The 27,515-nt window shown below is 50.1% G+C and overlaps 1 protein-coding gene across 1 annotated transcript in view; it reads left to right on the top strand.

Moving 5' to 3' along the window:
- STIMATE (STIM activating enhancer) overlaps positions 1 to 27,515 on the top strand; it is an 83,941-nt gene that overhangs the window by 3,635 nt on the left and 52,791 nt on the right. The window contains exons 2-4 of the mRNA XM_075321765.1: positions 9,956 to 10,004; positions 11,764 to 11,859; positions 14,140 to 14,261. Coding sequence (XP_075177880.1) covers positions 9,956 to 10,004; positions 11,764 to 11,859; positions 14,140 to 14,261 — 267 coding nt within the window. The remainder of the gene's footprint in view (positions 1 to 9,955; positions 10,005 to 11,763; positions 11,860 to 14,139; positions 14,262 to 27,515) is intronic.

Below are 27,515 nucleotides of genomic sequence, written 5' to 3'. Positions count from 1 at the left end.
GGCAGCACTTCTGTATTTATCACCCCCTCCTGGTTTTAGCTTACAAATACTAATGTAATATATTGACCAAATACTCAGCGTGTGAACGTGGCCGAATACTGAGGGGTCACAGGCCTGGGACAGCATGGTGTTTATACATGACACCTGTCACTGCCGCCCATGGTGCTTCTGAATACACTGTGCCCCCTCTGTTAATGAGTGGTGAGTGGCTGTATTGACAAGTGACCATTTAGCGGGGTGTGAATTATGGGCACAGACCACTGCAGAAATCTCACATGGGTTGTAGGTCTGTCCTGCAGACACGTCACTATTTGTCTAAAGTGCGGGAGGTTTAGTGTCAGATTGAGAGTGTAAATGTGAAATAAGTGAGGCTCACCTGCTGGAGACACTGAGCATCTCCAAGGCATTGTACAAACATTTATTCACTTTCATGAATTATTGCCAATATTATCTATGCTTCTGTCCCTCATTGTTAGGCCTAAGACACACAGCATGAAAATTGGAGCGAGTGGAGTGTGATAAAACATCGCGTTCCATTCGGAACAATATTAGCCTGTGTGTCAGCGCACATGAGCGATTATTTTCTCGGCCCCAATCGCAGCATGCTGCAACTGTAATGCGAGCCTTTCTCTCGCACCCATTGAAGTGTATGGGGTGAGAGAAAGATCGCACTGCACTCGCGGTACACCAGTGTACTGCGAGTGCAAAGCGAGAATAGCAATAGCTGGCAACAGAGGAGATGGGGAGATAAATCCCTCCCTCCCGCCCTCTTCAGCGCCCGCCCCTTTTCAGCTGAGGTCCAATTGCATGATCGGACCTCAGTCGCAATAACACTCGCATGACGCTCTGCTCTTGCTGTGCTACCAGTGTGAGCCGAGTGTCATGTGAGGATCGCATTAGTCCCTGTGTGGCCTCGGCCTTAGGGGGTTCCTATTCGGTCTGGAGGTCCTCCCAAGTAACTTTTCTTGGTGCTATGGAGTGATGAGCAAGCATTACCGTGCTCTGTACGTGTAACAAGTAGTCGGACTGGCGCAATTTGTGTACCAAGTATAATGGAAGTTAAATGGAAACTCAAGCACTTTTCTGGAAGAGTTTCCCATTGACTTCCATTATACTCGAGTCGACCCCATCCGAGCTTCCGACTGCTGGTTACAAGTACCAAACACCTGAGCATGCTAGTGCTCGCTCATCACTAATTTAGTATCGAGAATCCGAACATGGTAGTGCTCATCACTAGTTACAAGTACTGAGCACCTGAGCATGGTAGTGCCCGCTCATCACTAGTTACGAGTACTGAGCACCCGAGCATGGTAGTGCCCGCTCATCACTAGTTACTAGTACTGAGCACCTGAGCATGGTAGTGCCCGCTCATCACTAGTTGCTAGTACTGAGCACCTGAGCATGGTAGTGCCCGCTCATCACTAGTTGCTAGTACTGAGCACCTGAGCATGGTAGTGCCCGCTCATCACTAGTTACGAGTACTCAGCACCTGAGCATGGTAGTGCCCGCTCATCACTAGTTACAAGTACTCAGCACCTGAGCATGGTAGTGCCCGCTCATCACTAGTTACGAGTACTGAGCACCTGAGCATGGTAGTGCCCGCTCATCACTAGTTACAAGTACTCAGCACCTGAGCATGGTAGTGCCCGCTCATCACTAGTTACGAGTACTGAGCACCTGAGCATGGTAGTGCCCGCTCATCACTAGTTACGAGTACTCAGCACCTGAGCATGGTAGTGCCCGCTCATCACTAGTTACAAGTACTGAGCACCTGAGCATGGTAGTGCCCGCTCATCACTAGTTACAAGTACTGAGCACCTGAGCATGGTAGTGCCCGCTCATCACTAGTTACAAGTACTGAGCACCTGAGCATGGTAGTGCCCGCTCATCACTAGTTACAAGTACTGAGCACCTGAGCATGGTAGTGCCCGCTCATCACTAGTTACAAGTACTGAGCACCTGAGCATGGTAGTGCTCCCTCATCATTAGTTACGAGTACTGAGCACCTGAGCATGGTAGTGCCCGCTCATCACTAGTTACAAGTACTGAGCACCTGAGCATGGTAGTGCCCGCTCATCACTAGTTACGAGTACTCAGCACCTGAGCATGGTAGTGCCCGCTCATCACTGGTTACGAGTACTGAGCACCTGAGCATGGTAGTGCCCGCTCATCACTGGTTACGAGTACTCAGCACCTGAGCATGGTAGTGCCCGCTCATCACTAGTTACAAGTACTGAGCACCTGAGCATGGTAGTGCCCGCTCATCACTAGTTACAAGTACTGAGCACCTGAGCATGGTAGTGCCCGCTCATCACTAGTTACAAGTACTGAGCACCTGAGCATGGTAGTGCCCGCTCATCACTAGTTACAAGTACTGAGCACCTGAGCATGGTAGTGCCCGCTCATCACTAGTTACAAGTACTGAGCACCTGAGCATGGTAGTGCTCCCTCATCATTAGTTACGAGTACTGAGCACCTGAGCATGGTAGTGCCCGCTCATCACTAGTTACAAGTACTGAGCACCTGAGCATGGTAGTGCCCGCTCATCACTAGTTACGAGTACTCAGCACCTGAGCATGGTAGTGCCCGCTCATCACTGGTTACGAGTACTGAGCACCTGAGCATGGTAGTGCCCGCTCATCACTGGTTACGAGTACTCAGCACCTGAGCATGGTAGTGCCCGCTCATCACTAGTTACAAGTACTGAGCACCTGAGCATGGTAGTGCCCGCTCATCACTAGTTACAAGTACTGAGCACCTGAGCATGGTAGTGCCCGCTCATCACTAGTTACAAGTACTGAGCACCTGAGCATGGTAGTGCCCGCTCATCACTAGTTACAAGTACTCAGCACCTGAGCATGGTAGTGCCCGCTCATCACTAGTTACAAGTCCTGAGCATGGTAGTGCCCGCTCATCACTAGTTACAAGTCCTGAGCATGGTAGTGCCCGCTCATCACTAGTTACAAGTCCTGAGCATGGTAGTGCCCGCTCATCACTAGTTACAAGTCCTGAGCATGGTAGTGCCCGCTCATCACTAGTTACAAGTACTGAGCACCTGAGCATGGTAGTGCCCGCTCATCACTAGTTATGAGTACTGAGCACCTGAGCATGGTAGTGCCCGCTCATCACTAGTTATGAGTACTGAGCACCTGAGCATGGTAGTGCTCACTCATCACTAGTTACGAGTACTCAGCACCTGAGCATGGTAGTGCCCGCTCATCACTAGTTACGAGTACTGAGCACCTGAGCATGGTAGTGCCCGCTCATCACTAGTTACGAGTACTGAGCACCCGAGCATGGTAGTGCTCACACATCACTAGTTACGAGTACTGAGCACCCGAGCATGGTAGTGCTCACTCATCACTAGTTACGAGTACTGAGCACCCGAGCATGGTAGTGCTCACTCATCACTAGTTACAAGTACTCAGCACCTGAGCATGGTAGTGCTCACTCATCACTAGTTACAAGTACTGAGCACCGGAGCATGGTAGTGCTCGCTCACCATTAGTTACAAGTACCGAGCATAGTAGTGCCCGCTCATCACTAGTTACAAGTACTGAGCATGGTAGTGCTCGCTCACCATTAGTTACAAGTACCGAGCATAGTAGTGTCCGTTCATCATTAGTTATGAGTACTGAGTACCTGAGCATGGTGTAGTACTCGCTCATCACTAGTTACAAGTACCGACCATGGTAGTGCTCACTCACCAGTTACGAGTACTGAGCATAGTAGTGCCCGTTCATCACTACTGTAGTACTATGTCGTGCTGTATCACTTTCATGTCCATTTTCATGCTGGATCTCTCTACCTGTGTTTTTTGTACACAAACTGTCAAAAAGGAGTCTTGAGTACTTGGAGCTCAGAGCATTTCTAGCTCCGATCCCCACACGGTGTGTGAGCTCCTTCTGGGGATTTGGTTGTCCATTCTTGCTGTCGGCAGTGTTCCTTCCAGCTGTGTGCACGCTCCCTTCAGGCCGCTGCTTGGTGTAATCCCGGGGGTGACTGTTGTTTTCCCTTCTATCTTTTATTATTTCTTTATATGCTGAGTACATCTTGTTACTGATGTCACATAATTATTTTGCTGCTGTTGGCACCTGGAAATGAACTAAATTAATATTGTAATGGAGCAGATTGTGATTCTTCTGGACGCGTTGCTCCGTTGGCACGCACGCCGTTCTGGATCCCGTGTAGCAGCTGGGATATGGGTGTAGTCCTGTGTTTGGAGCTACCTGGAACTTTTCCTTCTGAGTTATGTCCTTGGGAAAACAGCTGCTATTTGCTCAGTATGAAGGGAGCAGCTCTGCGCTGAGCTGTGCAGTGTATTGGAAGGGAAGTGTTGGATTCCCCTTGAAGCCAATGCCTTAGCCCCACTGCATGGGTAGCCCCCAGAGAAAGCTTGGATTGGCTCCTTTCTTTTTTTTCTTATCTGTGTTAAACCCTCTCCATACAAGTATACAGTAGTTACATTAGTAAAAGATGGCGGTAGTTATTTTTCAAAAGAAGGGGACAAATCAGACAATATCCTCCTTCGTGACTGTGGAGGACATAAACTAAGACCCCCTTGTTACTTTGTGCTTTCTCCTTTCCATGTTCTCCTCTTCTGTGGTTTTCTTTCTGCACAGTTTACATCACTTGCTGTGGTTTGTGAAGCTGCACCCTGCACTTCTTCTTTTTGTGGATTATTTTTGGTTCAGTCGTAAATCTCATTTTCTTAGGTTGTCTATAAAACGCCCGCAGAACTCGTAAGCCCAATTCAGACGTTTCCAATATGTTGTGTAAATCTGATTGTGAACCTCAGGTTTGAGGTGCGGCTCATGTAATAATTGTTGGATTTGCAATATCCTACATTCAGGATTCAGTGAATTCTGCACTGATTTTAACACCGATTCTGTACATATAGACTTTGTGACCCAGTTCATTTGCACTGGGGGAAAAAACTTTCACACAGGTAGGTCTTGTTCTTGGGGAAACACGGATGGGGTAAGTTTACCCCCCCCCCTCCCCCCCCCAAAAAAGCAGATCCACTGTCCAAAGAAAATCATACTTACCAGACCCTGGATGCCTGCATGGCTCATGCGATCTTCAACGGGTGGTCCCAGCAGGTATGCTGCATGTAGAGCTCCCCTGCTTCTGGTCAACACTCACACACATCAGAACGTACACAAACACACACACACGCACACATCAGATCGTAGACACTCACCACATCCGGCGATACCGATTGCTTCTGGCCGGCATGGAAAATGGGATGCAGTGGAGCGCGAGGACCTGCGTCCCAGGTTCACTTGCCGGCTGGTATTGCGGGATGTGGTGAGTGTGTGTGCGATCTGATGTGTGTGTGCGCGATCGGATGCGTGTGTGCAATCTGTGTGTAGCTGTGTGTGCGTGCGTGTGATCTGATGTGTGTGTGTGTGTGTGTGTATATGTGATCTGATGTGTGTGTGTGTGTGTGTGTATGTGATCTGATGTGTGTGTGTGTGTGTGTGTGTGTGTGTATGTCATCTGATGTGTGTGTATGTGATCTGATGTGTGTATATGTGATCTGATGTGTGTGTGTGTGTATGTGATCTGATGTGTGTGTGTGTGTGTGTGTGTGTGTGTATGTCATCTGATGTGTGTGTATGTCATCTGATGTGTGTGTATGTGATCTGATGTGTGTGTATGTGATCTGATGTGTGTGTGTGTGTATGTATATGTGATCTGATGTGTGTGTATGTGATCTGATGTGTGTGTGTGTGTGTGTGTGTGTGTATGTGATCTGATGTGTGTGTGTGTGTGTGTATGTGATCTGATGTGTGAGTGATCTGGTGTGTGTACAGTACAGACCAAAGGTTTGGACACACCTTCTCATTCAATGAGTTTTCTTTATTTTCATGACTGAAAATTGTAGATTCACATTGAAGGCATCAAAACTATGAATTAAAACATATGGAATGAAATACTTAAAGTGTGAAACAACTGAAAATATGTCTTATATTCTAGGTTCTTCAAAGTAGCCACCTTTTGCTTTGATTACTGCTTTGCACACTCTTGGCATTCTCTTGATGAGCTTCAAGAGGTAGTCACCGGAAATGGTCTTCCAACAGTCTTGAAGGAGTTCCCAGAGATGCTTAGCACTTGTTGGCCCTTTTACCTTCACTCTGCGGTCCAGCTCACCCCAAACCATCTCGATTGGGTTCAGGTCTGGTGACTTTGGAGACCAGTTCATCTGGCGTAACACCCCATCACTCTCCTTCTTAGTCAAATAGCCCTTACACAGCCTGGAGGTGTGTTTGGGGTCATTGTCCTGTTGAAAAATAAATGATGGTCCAACTAAGCGCAAACCGGATGGAATAGCATGCCGCTGCAAGATGCTGTGGTAGCCATGCTGGTTCACTATGCCTTCAAGCTTGAATAAATCCCCAACAGTGTCACCAGCAAAGCCCCCCACACCATCACACCTCCTCCTCCATGCTTCACAGAGGGAACCAGGCATGTAGAGTCCATCCGTTCACCTTTTCTACAAAGACACGGTGGTTGGATCCAAAGATCTCAAATTTGGACTCATCAGACCAAAGCACAGATTTCCACTGGTCTAATGTCCATTCCTTGTGTTCTTTATCCCAAACAAGTCTCTTCTGCCTGTTGCCTGTCCTTAGCAGTGGTTTCCTAGCAGCTATTTTACCATGAAGGCTGCTGCACAAAGTCTCCTCTTAACAGTTGTTCTAGAGATGAAAAGGTGTGTCCAAACTTTTGGTCTGTACTGTATGTGATCTGGTGTGTGTGGGTGTGTGTTCGACTGCAGGTCCTTGATGCATATCCCTGTAGGTTCTCCTGTTTGGTGTCTGGTAAATGATTGTGGGGTCTTGTTTCTTCTCTTTTGGGGGGTCTGCTTTCTATAATGAAGTGTCCTGCAGTATTCCTTTATCTATTTTAGCTTCATGGACACTTCATTATCGCACCACGACTAGGGCTTACTTTCAAGCTGGGGCTTATATATAAGCCTTACACCAAAAAGGCTGAAAATTCCTGCTAGTGCTTATTTTTGGGGGAGGGCTTATTTTTTTGGGAAAAACAGGGTAGTAAACGTGCTGGGTTTTCCTATGGTGGATCCAACCTATGTGACCTAAGTTCTGGGGCATCACGGTGAACTAGAGCGAGTGCTGCGGTCTCCCTAAATTATTAACTAGCTGATATGTGAGCGGCTTTGTGCCATGCTCTTTACTATGTAATATAACCAGTTTGTCCTGGCTCGCTGAATTACTGCTCTGTTTTCTCATGAGAGGGAAAAGTAGAAGACCCAAGTGGCACCGCGGATTACACTACATCTGTTATGTGACAGACGCTGTAGGAAGGAGTCGGGCGAGAGTCAGACAGTTCCCCAAATGGCAACTACCGTAGATATCTACTTACAAGATTCTCCAGCTCCTCCAGCCGGGGATGCATTAGCCCGCAGTGATTGCGTTCATAGTGATGAAACCTCATTGACCACGTCATTCAATCACTGTCGGCCACACTCCCCCATTACACAGGTCTACAAAAAATATAGGTGACTTTGTAATATTCTGAATCATCTTTTTTGTCCTGATTTAAAAAAATATATATTTTTCTGTAGCTCGTATAGTTTCCATGGAGCAGCATCCTACTTATGGTGATTCATTGTCCTTAGTGATCAGATTTGGGACAGACCCCTACAGGCACCCAGTGTCCATGATACCAGTGCACGCCCCAGCCCGGCAGGTGAAGCATTTGGGGCCGATTTTACTTTCTTCTCCATGGACAATTCCACCCTGCTAATTTTGATAATACAGAACAACCTATAAGGATGAATTCATACGTCCATGTTTTAAACAGATCGCCCACGGGTGCAACCACGTATTGTCCGTTCATGGATTAATTTGATGCGTGAGTTTGGGTTGTGAATCCAACCAAATCTCTACTTGTTTTTATTGCAGACAATCAGGCATATGAAAATGGATAGGTTTCCAAATGAAAACTGTCACCAGGTGTTTGCCACTTAATCTGAGAGCACCATAATGTACAGGCAGGGACCCTGATTCCAGTGATGTGTCATTTTACTTTAAAAAAAAAATAAATCTATGTTTTATCAGCAGGATATTATCACTACAGTACTAGTAAACCTGATGTCACATGTCGAACCACACCCCCATCTCTGATTGGCAGCTTTCTTCCTATGCAAAGTGTACCCAGCTGCCAATCAGTGGTGTGGAACTGATTGGCAAACTGAAAGATCTGCAGCAGAGAAACCAATGATTTTATAAAAGCTACATGAAAAAGCCCAGCAAGTGACACATCACTGGAATTGGGGTCTCTGTCCCTATATCACGCTGCTCTCAAATGAAGGCGTAAAATCCTGGGGACAGATTCCCTTTTAAATGAATAGCAAACGAACATGTGACTGAGCCCTAATGCGAGCGGTTCCAACACTGGAAGAAGTAACCAGTATAATCTCTCGGTGTGACGGTAATGCACACATCTTGTGCTGTATTGTGGAAGGATATTTCATGCTGTGCAACATTTACATGCAGGGGTTTCTAGGTCCTTGGGTCTCCTGTACTGAACAGCCTTATATATACCTATGCGACTGTTGAGTTCAGACCCTTTGCTGGTCCATAAATCACTAGTTTTGAAGCACAGACGTGTAAATGCACCTTAAAGCACCACTCTCAGCTGTTTTTTTTTTTTTTTTGTTTTTTTTTTGTTTTTTAATTGCACCATTGTAGTGGTGCTCTAAATCTAAGTCCCCTGCCCTGGCTTGTGTACCCCCCCCTGCCCTGGCTTGTGTCCCGTCCCCCCTGCCCTCGCTTGTGTCCTGTCCCCCCTCCACCCCCCCCCCCCCCGCCCTGGCTTGTGTCCCGTCCCCCCCTCCCCCACCCCCGCCTTGGTTTGTGTCCTGTCCCCCCCCCCCCTGCCCTGGCTTGTGTCCTGTCCCCCCCCTCTGCCCTGCCTTGTGTCCCCCCCCCCCACCCTCTGCCCTGGCTTGTGTCCCCCCCTCCAATGGCTTTACCTTCAATCACCGCCGCTCCAGTTGGTGTCCGGCGATTTGTGACTTGTTTCCAGCTTTAGTGTTTCATGGAGTGGACGGAGATTACAAGTCTATGAGAACCTCGTTTTGGCTATCATAGATTTGCTTGTGATGTAACTTCTGACTTCCCGCCAGTCAGAAGTTATGAGCACTAGATGGCGCCGCGGGACCGGAAAGGCGCCAAAAAAGGTGATGCTACTGGAAGGTAAATATGATGGTAAATAAGATGCCGCTGGCCAGGCTCTCGGGCTGCCCCTGCTGCCATTTATTTCATTCATAGACCAGCCTATACACGCTGACCATTTTTGAAGGGAAAAGCCAGACAATATGCAGCTGTTTTAAGCTATGGGTGGCTACCTAACACTAAAAGACTATTTATTGGCATTACATAAGGGAGTTGCTGGGCATAGAACGTGTAGAAAACCATTAGCAACCCTCATCTGTTAGGCATAACGGCAGTAGAAATTGTCAGCCTGCGACACACAAGCTGCGGCTGGTGACCTGGATTGCCCTCGGCCTCCCTGTTTCTGTCATGTACTGGGCTGACATTATACATACGTCTATGCTGGATCAAGTGCTCCGCAGACCTGTCCAATGGTCACACTGGGAATCATGTGAAGCATTGCACAGCTATGGCTGCTCTCCAGTGACTGTGTCTTCTCCTGCGATCAGACAAGCAGAAGGGGCTGTCTCCCTACAAGACGTCTGTGCAATCCCAGCCTTAGATTGGGGCATTCAGTGACTGCTCTCCGGTGTACAGAATAGGTACCGGGCCTCGCTATATGGAGCTGAGTATATGCACTGACACCATAAAGTGGAGCTGGACCCCTTCCCGGCAGACGCCTATAGACACTGACCATGTGCCCACATTTACTTTAATAGTGATGTGATTTTCATCTTTGATAACAGATTCTATATTTTCATTCACAGTAAAACGTTTCCGAGAACCAAAGCATGAGCGACGTCCCTGGAGGATATGGTAGGTTTTCATGCGTGTCTAGGAAATGTACTACTTTTAAAAAGGGTGTTCATATATTCATCATGTATGGCACATCCGTGGGTGTGTGATCAGTGCCTGATTGGCAGGTACGGCGTCCAGTAGATTGGTACTTTTAAATCAAATCATTGGATGCCGGTGACAGTATTTGGTGGCAGCCATAGCACATGACCACAAGATGCTTCTTACACAAGAGGCACCTTAATTTTAATATTCTGTTCTTTAGCACTCACTGACAAGACTTATGAAGAGAGCACCTATTGGGGGTGAGACTCCCTTTAGAAGGGAGCACCTAGTATTGGGGGGCAGACTCCCTTTAGAGGGAAGCACCTGGTGATGGGGGGCAGACTTCCTTTAGAGGGGAGCACCTAGTGTGGGGGTGAGACTTCCTTTAGAAGGGAGCACCTAGTGTGGGGGTGAGACTCCCTTTAGAAGGGAGCACCTAGTGTTGGGGGGCGAGATTATGGGCGGCGCTGTGTGTGACCTCACCAGCGTCATCCTCGTACCCGCCCATAATCTCGCGCCTGCGCAACTACATCACCGCCGCTCGCGTGAGGGAAACTTTATGCTCAGCCACGCGATGGGGGCACAGCAAAATGCGCCTGCGCGAGACTCCAGCAGCGTGGACGATGACCGGGGCGGCATCATCCATGTAAATCATGACTGGGGGACAGGAGCTGAATTAGAGCCCGCCCATCTGGCCAATCAAACTCATTTGCATAGGAAACGGTAAGATTTTATAAAGTTCTTTTAGGGGCCTGCAAGGGGGGCCAGGTGCACCTTCCTAGAATGCAGCCCAGGAGCTGCAGAAGGGGATATGTTTGGTTTAATAGGGAAAAAACTGGTGACCGGTTCCCTTTAACTAAAAAGTTAAGATTCAACCAGGGGAGACCAGAAAATTTCAGGGCTAATCCGAATATTTTTTTTCTAATTTATTTATTTTTAAAACAATTAGCGGCCTGACAATATTATATTTCTAGATTGCATGGGACTGGTATAACGGGGCCTAAAGTGTGGAGGGCATGTCCTATGGAAGAAGTGCATACATTACTGGCCTAAAAGCACATTTACTGCTCTGAGAGGGCCGCAGTCCCCAGGGATCTGATGGAAGAGCACTTTACAGTCGATCGCTGTCTTTACAGACTACTGACTCGCCTGATTTCCAGTCATATAATCTTCAGAGATGCTGCAATATCCATATCTGTGACCGTTTTGTTTATGCGGCACTGTATGGCAGGTCACAAATTGAAACTGCTGAGCTCACCCCTCTAGGCCTTTCCTATGGGAAATAGAGACCGTATATTTTGTGACCATGTCTCCTCCTGCAATGTCGCACCAGACCCGAAAGATGAGGCCCAACTCCTCTAGGCTCCGGTGCAGCGTGCTCCAGATTCAGGGCAATAATTGCACCGTATACTAAACTAGGTGTGAAAATGAAAGGGATATTTCTGCTGCACTCTCACACATCGGGAGGTGAAATGGGCCTGTCATGTCACGTGTACTGACACTGCGAGGCCACCGTGTGCTTGTGCCATCTTGGCAGGTATAAGTACACGTGCCGTCATACTCCTTTACGAAATAATCTAGGTGCAATAGAGCTGGTATTGCTTTTCCTGTAAAACAAAGTATCAGTGTTTATGTTCCAGAAATTCTAGACAGTTATAATGTGACTTTTTTTTTTTATCCCTTACATTTTGGTAATCCCATACAGCGGTAACAGTGTCATCCTTTTTGTCTGTAGGTTCCTAGATACGTCCAAGCAGGCGATAGGAATGCTGTTCATCCACTTTGCAAATATCTACTTATCAGATCTTACAAGAGAAGACCCGTGTTCACTGTAAGGTCCCTACATTTATTATCATTCTTCGGGCTATCTGTATCTTTTTACTGCATAATTTACATTTCTTTCCAGGTAATGTGTTTTTGGGGAAAAAACATCCCCTATGAAAGGGGCTAGTATTTTAGCAACTAATAATGTTGTTAGTCAAATCAAATCAAATAGGCTTTATTGGCAGGACCAAAAAACTATTAGCATTGCCAAAGCAAAAAAAGAAGTGTGACGGGGAGTGGGTTAGGGTTGTGGGAATGGGGTGTTGGGGGCCACAATTTAGGGAATGATGGTCTATTTGGAGGTCTTTGGTACCCCTCATCTTATGACAAGTGGTGACATATTGGGCGGCGATCTCCACCATTGATTCTTCTTCCCCCAGTAGGATGCGGAGTTTCCTCTCCTCGTCCATGGATGGAAAGTCCGGGGTATGAGCGGTAAGTACCTGGAAGTGGGAGGCCCTCACTGCTGAGTATTTGTCACAGTGCAGCAGGAAGTGCGCCTCGTCCTCCAGAGCCCCCTTCTGGCAGTGCTGGCACAGTCTGTTCTCCCGCGGCTTGTATGTCTGTAGGTGCCGCCCTGTTTCCACCTCTAGGCTGTGGGCACTCAGTCTGTACAGGCTCAGGGTCTGCCTGTCTTTGGGGTGGTGTAACCTTTCCAGTTACGGGGCCAGAGTGTAGTCCCTCTGCAGTGACCGGTAGATGGTGAGTTTCTGGGCGTTCTCTAATTCACTCTTCCAGTCCTCTATGTATTGCATCTTGCAGCTCTCTGAGATCTTTTATTTGGGCTTTTGTCAGGGTGTGTTGCTGACTTTGGCTGGACTGGCTGCCGGGGTTCCTGGCTTGCTCTGGGCTCCGGCTCAGCAGGGCTTTATGATGGTAGGAGCTGGGGTTGCTGTTCTGTATGTGCGCCTGGTGTGATAGCACCCTCTTGTGTATACTGAGCCATAAGGGGAATCGTCCCACCTCTGCCTGACAGGCTATGTTTGAGGTGCTGCGATGGACTTGGAGGAAATATTTGCAGAACTCCAGATGGAAGACTTCAGTTGGGCTGGAATCCCACTTTGTTTGGTCTGGATAGGCCACTGGGACCCATACCTCGCTGCCATACAGCAGTATAGGTGTGATCACGCTGTCGAAATATCTTGAGCCAAATAGTCTATCTCTCTTACTGACGAAGACGGGAAGAAAGGAGTGTGTAAATGGTCACCGTTCTGCAACAACTTGTTGTATTTATTAATCGCATTTTTAAGTTAATCTGTCAGCACGTTTTAACCTGAGTGTTGAGACACAGATTCCAGGGATGTGTCACTTATTATGTTGTGTGCTGTAGTTTCAATATAATCAGTGTTTTATCAGTAGGAGGGAATCAGTAGAGGACTAGGTCTCATGTGCAGGCCAGTCAAGCAAATGTCATAACCCCGCCCCTAGCACTGATTGACAGCTTGCTCACAATACACATTGTATATAGGAAGCTGCTACCATATACCAGATGGAGCAAAGCAGCCCCAAAACATAACTGTGCCTCCTCCATGTATCACAGTAGGTACAATGTTCTTTTCTTTGTAGGCTTCTGTAAACATAAAGCTGATGTGACTTGCCCAAAATCTCCGGTTTTCTCATCTATATTCAATTTGTCATCAATTTCCCTCTTGGGGTCACGTCCTGGGAGGTTGGCTACAGTTCCATATACATTTAAACTTCTGAGTAATATGTGCAAATGTAGTTACAGGAACATCAAGATGTTTGGAGATGTCTTGTAGACTTTTACCGTGATCATATTTGTCTAGAAATTTGTCTACTCCTGAGACAACTTGCTCCTTAGCTTTTTTTTTTTGTCTGTGTTCATTGTGGTACACACAGATGCCAAACATCACAGTGACTACTTTTCACCCTGTAAAAAGGCAGGCTGGCTGATTACAAGTTTGTAGACGCCTCTGATGCTAATTAGAGGAAACACTTTAGCTTATCATGTCCCTACAGTCGAATTATTTTCAATCCTTTCTTGGGGTACTATCATTTTTGTCCAGGTCAATTTTCTGTAATTTAGTTTTGTGTTTTTTTGTTGTTTTCCCAATATAAAAGCAATGTCTGATTTCCATTAGCTGATAATCAGTTAATTTAAACCGAAAATGTCTCATGTCATGGTCCAGTTTTTTCATTGACCATTGTGGATTTTTCTTACTTTACCAGATTGTTACCAACAATCTCGCCAATGTGTGTATATTGGTGCTGTAGTATATAACTGCACATTTCTTGACGTTTGTTATTTTTTGTTTTTTTCTTACAGGTATTTAATCAACTTCCTCCTTGATGCAACATTGGGCATGTTACTTATTTATGCCGGTGTCCGAACAGTGAGCTGTGTGGTTGAATGGAGGCAGTGGGACTCCTTAAGATTTGGAGAATATGGTAAGTGTTTGCGTGTGTGTTTGCGTGTGTGTTTGCGTGTGTGTTTGCGTGTGTGTGATTTTTTTATTTTTTTTTTTTTTTTGGGCAAACTAGCAGATGTGTTTAGGACTAAATCTATAGAGAACAGTAATTTTAATAATGTATAGTGTAGTTTGAGTCCGAGGATCATGCATTGTAATGACAACTCTCATTCTTCTATCTTCACAAAGCTCAAGTGCGCTTGTTCATCTCAAACCTTAAAGGGAACCTGTCACCAGTTTTTCGGCCTATAAGCTGCAACCACCACCACTGTGTTCTTATATACAGCATGTTAGAATACTGTATAAAAGAGCACAGGCCGCTGTGTAGAATGTAAAAATCACTTTATAATGCTCACCTAATGGTCGCGCTGCGGTGGAGTTGGACCATTTGGGCGTCTCCGGTGCCAGCACCGCCTCTTTCGGCCTTCTTCGTCCTCCTGAAGCCTGTGTGCATGATGCGTCCTATGTCATACACACTTGCCGGTGCCGCGCAGGCGCACTATGATACTTTGATCTGCTCTCCTCAGGGCAGATCAAAGTGCACCTGCTCAGGACCTCAATACCGCCGAGTGTGTATGACGTAGGACGTATCATGCACCCCGGTTTCAGAAGAAGGAAGACAAAGATGGCCAAAAGAGGAGGCGCTGGTCCCGGAGAACGGTGCCACCCATCTGATTGTTGTGCACCGGAGCGACCTTCTTGGTGAGTATTATAAAGTGTTTTTTACATTCTATACAGCGGCCTGGGCTCTTATATACAGCGTGTTAGAATTCTGTATATAAGAGCCCAGTGGTGGTGGCCGCAGCTTATAGGCCAAAAAACTGGTGACAGGTTCCCTTTAACAAATGTCACTAATCCCTTCTCATGTGGTGGCACAATGTGATGTAGAAATGTATAGGCAGGTTGCAATATAGAAAGCTTTCAAAACTACAAGTGTTTAAAAGTTTTTATTTTTATCAATCACCAAAATGAAAAGTGAGTGAACAAAAGAGAACTCTAAATCATATCAATATTTCTTGTGACCGCCCTTTGCCTTCAAAACAGCATTAATTTCTTTGTCGCTCCATTGGCAGACCCAGACAATTGGGTGTATAGCTTCTGCCTCCGGAGGCCACACAAAGTATTACACTCAAAAGTGTAACCCCTCCCCTCTGCCTATACACCCTCCCGTGCATCTCCTCAGTTTTATGCTTTGTGTGGAAGGAGGCACACATCCACTCACACATCTCCATTTTAGTCAGCAGCAGCTGCTGATTGTATCGGTTGGAAGAAAAGAGGGCCCCCACGGGGCCCCCGGCATGCTCCCTTCTCACCCCACTAAGTCGGCGGTGCTGTTAAGGTTGAGGTACCCATTGCGGGTACGACAGCCGGAGCCTCATGCCGTGTTTCCTTCTCCATCCCTGAGGGCTCTGGTAGAAGTGGGATCCGAAGCGGTCATCCAGGTTCTGGGACCGTGCTCCCTCCGCAGCCCCTGAGGGAATCTGCTGGACAGGAGCTTATCTATTCTCAGGGACAGGGCCCTGCATCCACGAGGTACTCTGTGTCCCCATGGGGACTGCGTATGGAGCGCCTGGTTTCCGGACGCCGCAACTGACTGCTGAATTGTGAAGACCGGGGACTACCGCGCCGACCGCGCCTGCTCGTCGGCCGCGGTATTAAATTTAGTCCCCGGCTTCATCGCGGCCTAGTGGCAAAACTCCCGCCCCCGGACCTGTCTATCAGAGATAGGGGCGGGACAGCCGACCTGACGTCGGATGTGAGGGCCGGGGCATCCTGTATGCTCCCTCCCCCCTCACTGATCACTGTGGGGACCCCAGATTCCCGCACTTTTCCTAACGCCGCCCCTGGCTTCACTCCTCCCCTGAGAGCTCCGGCAGCCATTTTTAGGACATTCTGCCGGTGGAGAATCACAGAGAACAGCTCTGCAGCTCTGGGAGACCAAGGCAGGGAATCTGGAGCACACACACCCCGCTTTTTAGCGGTCGGTAAGCTGCACCGGTCACTCGGTGTTGGTCCCCTTGGGTGCCGGTATAGAAACGTGTATATATATACTTATTCTGTTCGGCCGGGCTGTATACCCTTTTTTTCTATATACCCTCAGTGATCACGCTCCTAGGATATAACAGCATGTCGGTCACAAGGAGCAAGGGCACTAAAGCACAGGGGTTTTTTGCGACATGTACCTCTTGCAGGGCTATGTTACCTGCGGGTTGCACCTACCCTCACTGTGAGCAATGCTCAGCCCCTGTTACGCTTGCTCAGCCGGAGCCTCGGTCACTTGTGGGCCCCCCGGCTCAGGCAGACCCCCCTGCTTCCACTGTCCAGGTGGCAGCGACAGAGTTTGCAGTTTTTTGCTGATAAGCTCTGAGTCACTCTCACAATCCATGGCCCAGTCTATGGACAAATGGTCTGCCAAGTTGCTGGAAGCCCTGCAGTCCAGACCGGTCCTTACACAGGCCCCGGACCCTGTTACGGCGCCTCCAGGTCCCTCTCGGTACACCCCGGCCGGGGTGGGCCCCAGGTCTCACGTGGAGGACTCCTCCACGGACCACAGTCCCAGACCAGCTAAGCGGGCTCGCTTGGAATCTTCCCCGACTTCCTCACGCTGCTCAGGTTCCCAGCTTGAGGACTCTCTGGAGGACGAGGTGGAGGTTGCAGCTCAGGGCTCGGACCCTGATGTTGCTCTCAATCTTGATACACCTGAAGGGGACGCCTTAGTAAATGATCTTATCTCGTCCATCAATCAGGTGTTGGATCTATCTCCCCCGTCTCCACCTATAGAGGAGTCGGCCTCTCAGCAAGAGAAACACCAGTTTCGTTTTCCCAAACGTACACGGAGTGCATTTTTTGATCACTCTAACTTCAGGGATGCCATCCAGAAGCCCAGAGCGGTTCCGGACAAGCGCTTTACTAAGCGCCTTACTGACACACGTTACCCCTTCCCCGCTGACGTAGTTAAGGGTTGGGCTCAATGTCCCAAGGTGGATCCCCCAGTCTCCAGATTGGCGGCTAGATCTGTGGTTTCGGTTGCAGATGGCTCATCACTAAAAGATGCCACTGACAGGCAGATAGAACTCCTGGTGAAATCCATTTATGAGGCCACGGGAGCGTCTTTTGCCCCGGCTTTTGCAGCCGTGTGGGCACTCCAAGCGATCTCGGCTTGTCTGGCTGAGATTAATGCGGTCACACGTACGTCTGCCCCGCAGGTTGCATCTTTAACCTCTCAGGCGTCGGCGTTTTCTTCCTACGCCATGAACGCAGTCCTAGACTCTGCTAGCCGTACAGCGGTGGCATCCGCTAATTCTGTTGCAGTCCGCAGGGCCATGTGGCTGCGCGAATGGAAGGCAGACTCGGCTTCCAAGAGGTTCTTAACCGGTTTGCCGTTTTCTGGCGAGAGATTGTTTGGCGAACGATTGGACGAGATTATTAAGGAATCCAAGGGAAAGGACTCATCCTTACCCCAGTCCAAGCCTAAGAGACCTCAGCAACGAAAAATACAATTGAGGTTTCGGTCTTTTCGTCCCTCCGCCAAGCCACAGTCCTCTTCGTCCAATAGACAGGACAAAGGCCAGAGGAACTCCTATGCGTGGCGGTCTAAGTCACGCCCCCAAAAGACCGCCGGAGGCACTGCTTCCAAGGCGGCCTCCTCATGACTCACGGCATCCCCGAACCGCATCCTCGGTCGGTGGCAGGCTCTCCCGCTTTCGCGACGCCTGGTGGCCACATGTTCAAGACCGATGGGTGAGAGACATCCTGTCTCACGGTTACAGGATAGAGTTCAGCTCTCGTCCTCCGACTCGTTTCTTCAGAACCTCCCCGCGCGAGCAGACGCACTTTTTCAAGCAGTGGACGCTCTAAAAAAGGAGTCGTGACCCCCGTTCCCACTCAGGAACAGGGTCGCGGCTTTTACTCCAACTTATTCGTGGTGCCAAAGAAAGACGGATCATTCCGTCCCGTTCTGGACCTCAAATTGCTCAACAAACACGTGAGCACCAGACGATTCCGGATGGAATCTCTCCGCTCGGTCATCGCCTCGATGTCACAAGGAGACTTCCTAGCATCGATCGACATCAAGGATGCCTATCTCCATGTGCCGATCGCACCAGAACATCAACGCTTTTTGCGTTTCGCCATCGGGGACGAACACCTTCAGTTCGTGGCATTGCCCTTCGGCCTGGCGACAGCCCCACGGGTTTTCACCAAGGTCATGGCATCTGTTGTTGCGGTCCTACATTCTCAGGGGCACTTGGTGATTCCCTACTTAGACGATCTCCTAGTCAGGGCACCGTCTCGGGCGGCGTGTCAACACAGCCTTACCGTCGCTCTGGAGACCCTCCAGCAGTTCGGGTGGCTCATCAACTTCCCAAAATCCAAGTTGACACCGACCCAATCTCTGACCTATCTAGGAATGGAATTTCATACACAGTCAGCGGTGGTCAAGCTACCACTAGACAAACAGCTGTCACTGCAGGCAGGGGTGCAATCTCTGATTCAGACTCAGTCACACCCCTTGAGACGCCTCATGCACTTCCTGGGGAAGATGGTGGCAGCGATGGAAGCAGTGCCCTTCGCGCAATTCCATCTGCGCCCGCTCCAGTGGGACATTCTCCACAAATGGGACAGGAAGGCGAACTCTCTCGACAGGAACGTCTCTCTTTCCCTTGCAACAAAGACATCTCTTCAGTGGTGGCTGCTTCCCACTTCTCTATCACAGGGAAAATCCTTCCTGCCCCCAACCTGGGCTGTGGTCACCACGGACGCGAGCCTGTCAGGGTGGGGAGCGGTGTTCCTCCATCACAGGGCTCAGGGAACCTGGACTCCGATAGTCTTCCCTTCAGATCAATGTCCTGGAGATAAGGGCAGTGTATCTGGCCCTATTGGCTTTCCAGCAGTTGCTGGAGGGCAGGCAGATCCGTATCCAGTCGGACAATGCCACTGCCGTCGCATACATCAACCACCAAGGCGGCACGCGGAGTCGTCAAGCCTTCCAAGAAGTCCAGCGGATTCTGCAGTGGGTGGAAGCCACAGCATCCACCATCTCCGCAGTTCACATACCGGGCGTAGAAAACTGGGAAGCAGATTTTCTCAGTCGTCAGGGCATGGATGCGGGGGAATGGTCCCTGCACCCAGAAGTGTTTCAAGAGATCTGTCGCCGCTGGGGAACGCCGGACGTCGATCTCATGGCGTCACGGCACAACAACAAGGTCCCGGCCTTCATGGCACGATCTCAAGATCACAGAGCTCTGGCGGCGGACGCATTAGTTCAGGATTGGTCGCAGTTTCAACTACCTTATGTATTTCCTCCTCTGGCAATGCTGCCCAGAGTACTACGCAAGATCAGGTCCGACTGCCGTCGCGCCATCCTCGTCGCTCCAGACTGGCCGAGGCGGTCATGGTACCTGGATCTGTGGCATCTCACGGTGGGTCAGCCGTGGGCGCTCCCAGACCGCCCAGACTTGCTGTCACAAGGCCCGTTTTTCCATCTGAATTCTGCGGCCCTCAACCTGACTGTGTGGCCATTGAGTCCTGGCTTCTAGCGTCTTCAGGGTTGTCTCAGGATGTCATTGCCACTATGAGACAGGCCAGGAAACCGACGTCCGCCAAGATCTATCACAGGACTTGGCGGATTTTCTTGTCCTGGTGTTCTGATAAAGGTTTTACTCCCTGGCCTTTTGCCTTACCCACTTTTCTTTCCTTCCTTCAATCCGGAATGGATAAGGGGTTGTCACTTAGTTCTCTCAAAGGGCAAGTATCGGCACTCTCAATATTCTTTCAAAAGCGCCTGGCCAAGCTTCCGCAGGTCCGCACGTTCCTGCAGGGAGTTTGCCACATAGTCCCACCTTACAAGCGCCCGCTTGAACCCTGGGACCTTAACAGGGTGCTAACGGCTCTTCAGAAACCGCCTTTTGAGCCGCTGCGGGATGTCTCCTTATCACGTCTTTCACAGAAAGTGGCATTTCTAGTAGCAGTTACTTCACTCCGTAGAGTGTCGGAGCTTGCAGCACTGTCATGCAAAGCCCCCTTCCTGGTTTTTCACCAGGATAAGGTGGTTCTCCGTCCTGTTCCGGAATTTCTCCCTAAGGTGATATCGCCTTTTCATCTCAATCAGGATATCACCTTACCTTCATTTTGCCCTAATCCAATTCACCGCTTTGAAAAGGATTTGCACTCATTAGATCTAGTGAGAGCACTCCGTTTCTACGTGTCTCGCACAGCACCCCTGCGTCGTTCAGATGCGCTTTTTGTCCTTGTGGCTGGTCAGCGTAAGGGTTCGCAAGCTTCCAGGTCAACCTTGGCTCGGTGGATCAAGGAACCGATTCTTGAAGCTTACCGTTCTTCGGGGCTTCCGATTCCTTCGGGGCTGAAAGCCCATTCTACCAGAGCCGTGGGGGCTTCCTGGGCATTGCGGCACCAGGCAACGGCTCTACAAGTGTGTCAGGCAGCTACGTGGTCTAGTATGCACACTTTCACAAAGCACTATCAAGTGCATGCCTATGCTTCGGCAGATGCCAGTCTAGGTAGGCAAGTCCTTCAGGCGGCGGTGGCCCACCTGTAAGAGGGAGTCGTGTCGGCTCTTGTTATCGAGGTATTCTTTTACCCACCCAGGGACTGCTTTTGGACGTCCCAATTGTCTGGGTCTCCCAATGGAGCGACAAAGAAGAAGGGAATTTTGTTTACCGTAAATTCCTTTTCTTCTAGCTCCAATTGGGAGACCCAGCACCCGCCCTGTTCCCTTCGGGCTAGTTGTTCTTTTGTGTACACATGTTGTTCATGTTCAATTGTTTTCATGGTTTTCAGTTCTCCGAACATCCTTCGGATTGAATTTACCTTAAACCAACTTTGTAAGTTTCCTCCTTCCTGCTTTTGCACCAAAACTGAGGAGCCCGTGATGCACGGGAGGGTGTATAGGCAGAGGGGAGGGGTTACACTTTTGAGTGTAATACTTTGTGTGGCCTCCGGAGGCAGAAGCTATACACCCCAATTGTCTGGGTCTCCCAATTGGAGCTAGAAGAAAAGGAATTTACGGTAAGTAAACAAAATTCCCTTCTTTTCTGAGGAAACGTAGCCATTTTATGAAGGAACTCAGTAGGTAGGTTGTTTCAAACATCTTGGAGAACTAATCACAGATCTGTAGATTACGCTTGCACAAATCCTTCTAACGGTCATGTAATCCCACACAGAATTCTGCCTAAAACGTTCACACAGTAATGTATATCTATGTCACATGCCCCAATTTTGTTTTATGGCTTAGAAGCCTGCTTCACTTACTGTAGGTGCCTGCTGTGTTCTGCATTCAGCATCCGCTTCTAACAGTAGTGGCCTGATCTTGCTCCGATCACTGCTATTAACCTCCTTCAATGTCTGGGTTAAATGAGTTACTATAGCAGCTGGGGGGCTGTTGTAGACCCCAATGACCTGGGTGCATGACGCGTCCTACGTCATCCACACAAGCCTACACTGAGGTCCTGTGCAGGTGCACTTTGATCTGCCCAGAGCAGGGCAGTTTAAAGTATTGTAGTGCGCCTGCGCAGGACCTCAATGTCGGCTCGTGTGCATGACGTAGGACGCGTCATGCACCCAGACTTCAGAAGAAAGAGGACAAAGATGGCCGAAAGAGGAGGCACCGGTACCGGACACCCATCCGACCAGTCTGCACTGCCCCTTAAGGCTAGTTTCACACTTCCGTTGGGTGAAATCCGCTGGGTCCGTTGCTGCGTCGTTTTGACGCATCCGTTATTTTTGTGGTGTCAACGGATGCAACGGATCCGTTATTTCTTCAGCGCTCTATTGGGAGACCCAGACGATTGGGGTATAGCTACTGCCCTCCGGAGGCCACACAAAGCACTACACTAAAAAGTGCAAGGCCCCTCCCCTTCTGGCTATACCCCCCCGTGGTATCACGGGTACTCCAGTTTTCAAGCTTTGTGCGAAGGAGGTCAGACATCCACGCATAGCTCCACAGATTTTAGTCAGCAGTAGCTGCTGACTATTTCGGATGGAAGAAAAGAGGGCCCATATAGGGCCCCCAGCATGCTCCCTTCTCACCCGTTGATGGTGTTGTAAGGTTGAGGTACCTATTGCTGGTACAGAGGCTGGAGCCCCACATGCTGTTTTCCTTCCACATCCCCTTGTAGGGCTCTGTGGAAGTGGGATCCTGCCGGCCTCAAAGCTCTGACGCCGGGCTCCATCCACAGACCCATAGAACCTGGTGGATGCCGAGCAGGAGTACCATCAGGGACATGGCCCTGCATCATACAGGTACTCTGTGTCCCCGGCAGGCACAGACACACTCCGGGCTGGCTGGGTGTTGTAGTGCGCCGGGGACCGTAACGCTAGAGCTAGTGTTCCTACAGTTTAACTGGGGGACTTTTTTCTGTGTGTGGGAACGCAGCGCCGACCCCCACTGGACCGGCGGCGCTGCTGTGACTTTTAGTTCGCCGGGGACACGCCGACCGCGCTTTTACGGCGGTGGCGTTTATAAATCTAGTCCCCGGCTTTTGCGGCCTAGGACGCCGGCAGCTCCGATTCGTTCCCGCCCCCACCCTGTCAATCAGGGTAGGGGAGAGACGCTGTTTCACGGCAGCGACGAGGGCTGGAGCCTGATTTACATGCTCCAGCCCTCTCACTAGGCACAGAGGGAAGCAGGCTTCCCGCTCTTAGCCAGGAACGCCCAGGGCCCGCCTCCCCTCCTCTCTCAGGACGCCGGCAGCCATTACATGCATGTCTGGCTGGAGGAAGGACGCAAGGCTCTGGGAGACCTGGACTAGGGGGCTTTGGAGATCACACACCCGCTCTTAAGCGGGCGGTAAGCGGCTTTTCAGCTGGCCCCTCTAGTGCCTCAGTGTGTATTAGTGTACTGTGTCACTGGACATATATAAATTTCCTTATTGCTTGCACTGTGAGGTCGCTTCCTGGCTGTATACCCAGATCACTCTGAGGAGGCAGCAACATGTCATCCGCAAAACGCAAGGCTGCCAAGGCTAGGGCTGTGTACACTGCGTGTGCTGCATGTGGGGCTGCTCTACCAGCAGGCTCCAAGGACCCCCATTGTGTGCAATGCTCAGATCCGGTGCTGCTTCGCCAGCCGGAGTCAGGAGAGATAGTGACCCAGGCTGAGACGCCTGTAAGTCCTGCCCCGGTGTCAGGGACAGACTTTGCAGTTTTTGCGGATAATATGTCTGTGACTATGACAAAAATCCTTGAAACTTTGCAATCCATGCCTGGGGCTCAGTCTATGGACACGGCGAGGTCTCTGTCCTCTAATCCCCCTCAGTTGGATTTAATCCAGACTGCAAGGGGGTCCCCGGCTTCACAGGCTGAGTATTATGACTCAGATGATAGCCCCAGCCACCCTAAGCGAGCTCGCTGGGAAAGACCCTCAACGTCATCACACTGCTCAGGGTCTCAGCGCAATCAGTCTCCCTGTGATGCGTCTGATGAGAGTGATCAGGAGTCTTATCCTGGAACCCCTCTCAATCTGGATACCCCGGATGGGGACGCCATGGTAAACGATCTTATCTCAGCCATCAATAGACTGTTAGATATTTCTCCCCCAGCCCCTTCAGCAGAGGAGGCAGCTGCAGAGCAGGAGAAGTTTCGTTTCCTCTATCCCAAGCGTAAATTAAGTGCTTTCTTGGATCACTCTGACTTCAGAGAGTCAATCCAGAAACACGACGCTCATCCAGAAAGGCGTTTCTCTAAACGTTCTAAGGATACACGTTTTCCTTTTCCCCCTGATGTGGTCAAGCGCTGGACCCAGTGTCCAAAAGTTGACCCCCCCGATTTCCAAACTTGCAGCTAGATCCATAGTTGCAGTGGAGGATGGCGCTTCACTTAAGGATGCCAATGACAGACAGATGGACCTTTGGTTAAAATCTGTCTATGAAGCTATCGGCGCGTCGTTTGCTCCAGCATTCGCAGCCGTATGGGCACTCCAAGCTATTTCAGCTGGTTTAGCAAAAGTGGATGCTATCTTACATCCAGCGGTGCCGCAAGTGGCGTCCCTTACCTCGCAGATGTCCGCGTTCGCGTCTTACGCTATCAATGCGGTCCTAGAATCTACCAGCCGCACCTCAATGGCGTCCGCCAATTCGGTAGTTTTGCGCAGAGCCTTGTGGTTAAAGGACTGGAAAGCAGATGCTGGTTCCAAAAAATGTTTAACCAGCCTGCCTTTATCTAGAGATAGACTGTTTGGCGAACCATTGGCTGACATCATTAAACAGTCCAAGGGTAAAGACTCTTCTTTACCACAGCCCAGAACAAGCAAACCTCAGCAGAAAAAGTGGCAGCAGAGGTTTCAGTCCTTTCGAGGTTCGGGCAAGACACAATTCTCCTCGTCCAAAGGGACTCAGAGGACGCAAAGAAGCTCAGATTCCTGGCGGGCTCACGCGCGCCCCAAGAAAGCAAATGGAGGAACCGCTTCCAAAGCGGCCACCTCATGACTTCCAGCTCCCCCCCTCCGCATCTCCGGTCGGGGGCAGGCTCTCCCGCTTTTCCGTCATTTGGATGTCACAGGTCAAAGACCGGTGGGTGACAGACATTTTGTCGCGCGGGTACAGAATCGAGTTCAGTTCTCGTCCTCCAGCTCGGTTCTTCAGAACCTCCCCACATCCAGACCGAGCAGATGCCCTGCTGCAGGCGGTGGACTCCCTAAGAGCGGAAGGAGTAGTGGTTCCTGTACCGCCTCAGGAACAAGGGCGAGGGTTTTACTCCAATCTCTTTGTGGTTCCAAAAAAGGACGGCTCGTTCCGTCCTGTTCTGGATCTAAAGCTGCTCAACAAACATGTGCACGCCAGGCGGTTCCGGATGGAAACCCTCCGCTCTGTCGTGGCCTCAATGTCTCAAGGAGACTTCCTTGCCTCAATAGACATCAAAGATGCTTATCTCCACGTGCCAATTGCTACAGAATATCAACGTTTTCTACGTTTTGTGATAGGAAACGAACATCTTCAGTTCGTAGCTCTGCCATTCGGTCTGGCGACAGCCCCACGGGTTTTCACCAAGGTCATGGCGGCAGTGGTAGCAGTCTTGCACTCTCAGGGACACTCGGTGATCCCTTACCTAGACGATCTACTTGTCAAGGCACCCTCTCAAGAGGCATGCCAACTCAGTCTACATGCTACACTGGAGACTCTACAGACGTTTGGATGGATCATCAACTTTCCAAAGTCGAATCTGTCTCCGACACAGTCACTAACGTATCTTGGCATGGAGTTCCATACTCGAGCAGCGAGAGTGAAGCTTCCGCTGAACAAGCAGCGGTCACTACAGACAGGGGTGCAATCCCTCCTTCAGGGCCAGTCGCACCCCTTACGGCGCCTCATGCACTTCCTCGGGAAGATGGTGGCAGCCATGGAAGCAGTTCCCTTTGCGCAGTTTCATCTGCGCCCACTTCAATGGGACATTCTCCGCCAATGGGACGGGAAGTCAACGTCCCTGGACAGGAAAGTCTCTCTTTCCCAGACGGCCAAGGACTCTCTACAATGGTGGCTCCTTCCCACCTCATTGTCTCAGGGAAGATCCTTCCTGCCCCCATCCTGGGCAGTGGTCACGACAGATGCGAGTCTGTCAGGGTGGGGAGCAGTGTTTCTCCACCACAGGGCTCAGGGGACGTGGACTCCGCAGGAGTCCACCCTTCAGATCAATGTTCTGGAAATCAGAGCAGTGTATCTTGCCCTACTAGCCTTCCAGCAGTGGCTGGAAGGAAGGCAGATCCGAATTCAGTCGGACAACTCCACAGCGGTGGCATACATCAACCACCAAGGGGGGACACGCAGTCGGCAAGCCTTCCAGGAAGTCCGGCGGATTCTGATGTGGGTGGAAGCCACGGCCTCCACCATATCCGCAGTTCACATCCCCGGCGTAGAAAACTGGGAAGCAGACTTCCTCAGTCGCCAGGGCATGGACGCAGGGGAATGGTCCCTTCACCCGGACGTGTTTCAGGAAATCTGTCGCCGATGGGGAGTGCCGGACGTCGACCTAATGGCGTCCCGGCACAACAACAAGGTCCCGGCATTCATGGCGAGGTCGCGCGATCAAAGAGCTCTGGCGGCAGACGCATTAGTTCAAGATTGGTCGCAGTTCCGGCTCCCATACGTCTTCCCACCTCTGGCACTCTTGCCCAGAGTGTTACGCAAGATCAGATCCGATTGCAGCCGCGTCATACTCGTCGCCCCAGACTGGCCGAGGAGATCGTGGTATCCGGATCTGTGGCATCTCACGGTCGGTCGACCGTGGTCACTGCCAGACCGACCAGACTTACTGTCCCAAGGGCCGTTTTTCCATCAGAATTCTGCGGCCCTGAACCTGACTGTGTGGCCATTGAGTCCTGGATCCTAGCGTCTGCAGGATTATCTCAAGGAGTCGTAGCCACAATGAGACAGGCTAGGAAGTCAACGTCTGCTAAGATCTACCACAGGACGTGGAAGATTTTCTTATCTTGGTGCTCTGCACAGAGAGTATCCCCTTGGCCATTTGCATTGCCCACCTTTCTTTCCTTCCTGCAATCGGGGTTGGAAAAGGGCTTGTCGCTCAGTTCCCTTAAAGGGCAAGTCTCGGCACTGTCTGTGTTTTTTCAGAAGCGTCTAGCACGTCTTCCTAAGGTGCGCACGTTCCTACAGGGGGTCTGTCATATTGTGCCCCCGTACAAGCGGCCGTTAGATCCATGGGATCTGAACAGAGTACTTGTTGCTCTGCAAAAGCCGCCCTTCGAGCCTCTAAAGGACGTTTCCTTTTCTCGACTGTCACAGAAAGTGGCGTTTCTTGTCGCGATCACATCGCTTCGGCGAGTGTCTGAGCTGGCAGCTTTGTCATCCAAGGCTCCTTTCCTGGTGTTCCACCAGGACAAGGTAGTGCTGCGCCCCATTCCGGAGTTTCTCCCTAAGGTCGTATCCTCGTTTCATCTTAATCAGGATATATCCTTGCCTTCCTTTTACCCTCATCCGGTTCACCGGTATGAAAAGGACTTACGTTTGCTAGATCTGGTGAGAGCACTCAGAATCTACATCTCCCGAACGGCGCCCATACGCCGTTCCGATGCACTTTTTGTCCTTGTCGCTGGTCCGCGCAAGGGATTGCAGGCTTCTAAAGCCACCCTGGCTCGATGGATCAAAGAACCAATTCTAGAGGCCTACCGCTCTGCGGGGCTTCCGGTTCCTTCAGGGCTAAAAGCCCACTCAACCAGAGCCGTGGGTGCGTCCTGGGCATTACGTCACCAGGCTTCGGCTCAACAGGT

Source organism: Anomaloglossus baeobatrachus, chromosome 8 (genome assembly GCF_048569485.1).
Source record: "Anomaloglossus baeobatrachus isolate aAnoBae1 chromosome 8, aAnoBae1.hap1, whole genome shotgun sequence".
Classification (NCBI taxonomy): domain Eukaryota; kingdom Metazoa; phylum Chordata; class Amphibia; order Anura; family Aromobatidae; genus Anomaloglossus; species Anomaloglossus baeobatrachus.
Note: the sequence above shows the minus strand (reverse complement) of the source record. Positions and strands in the feature narration are given on the sequence as shown.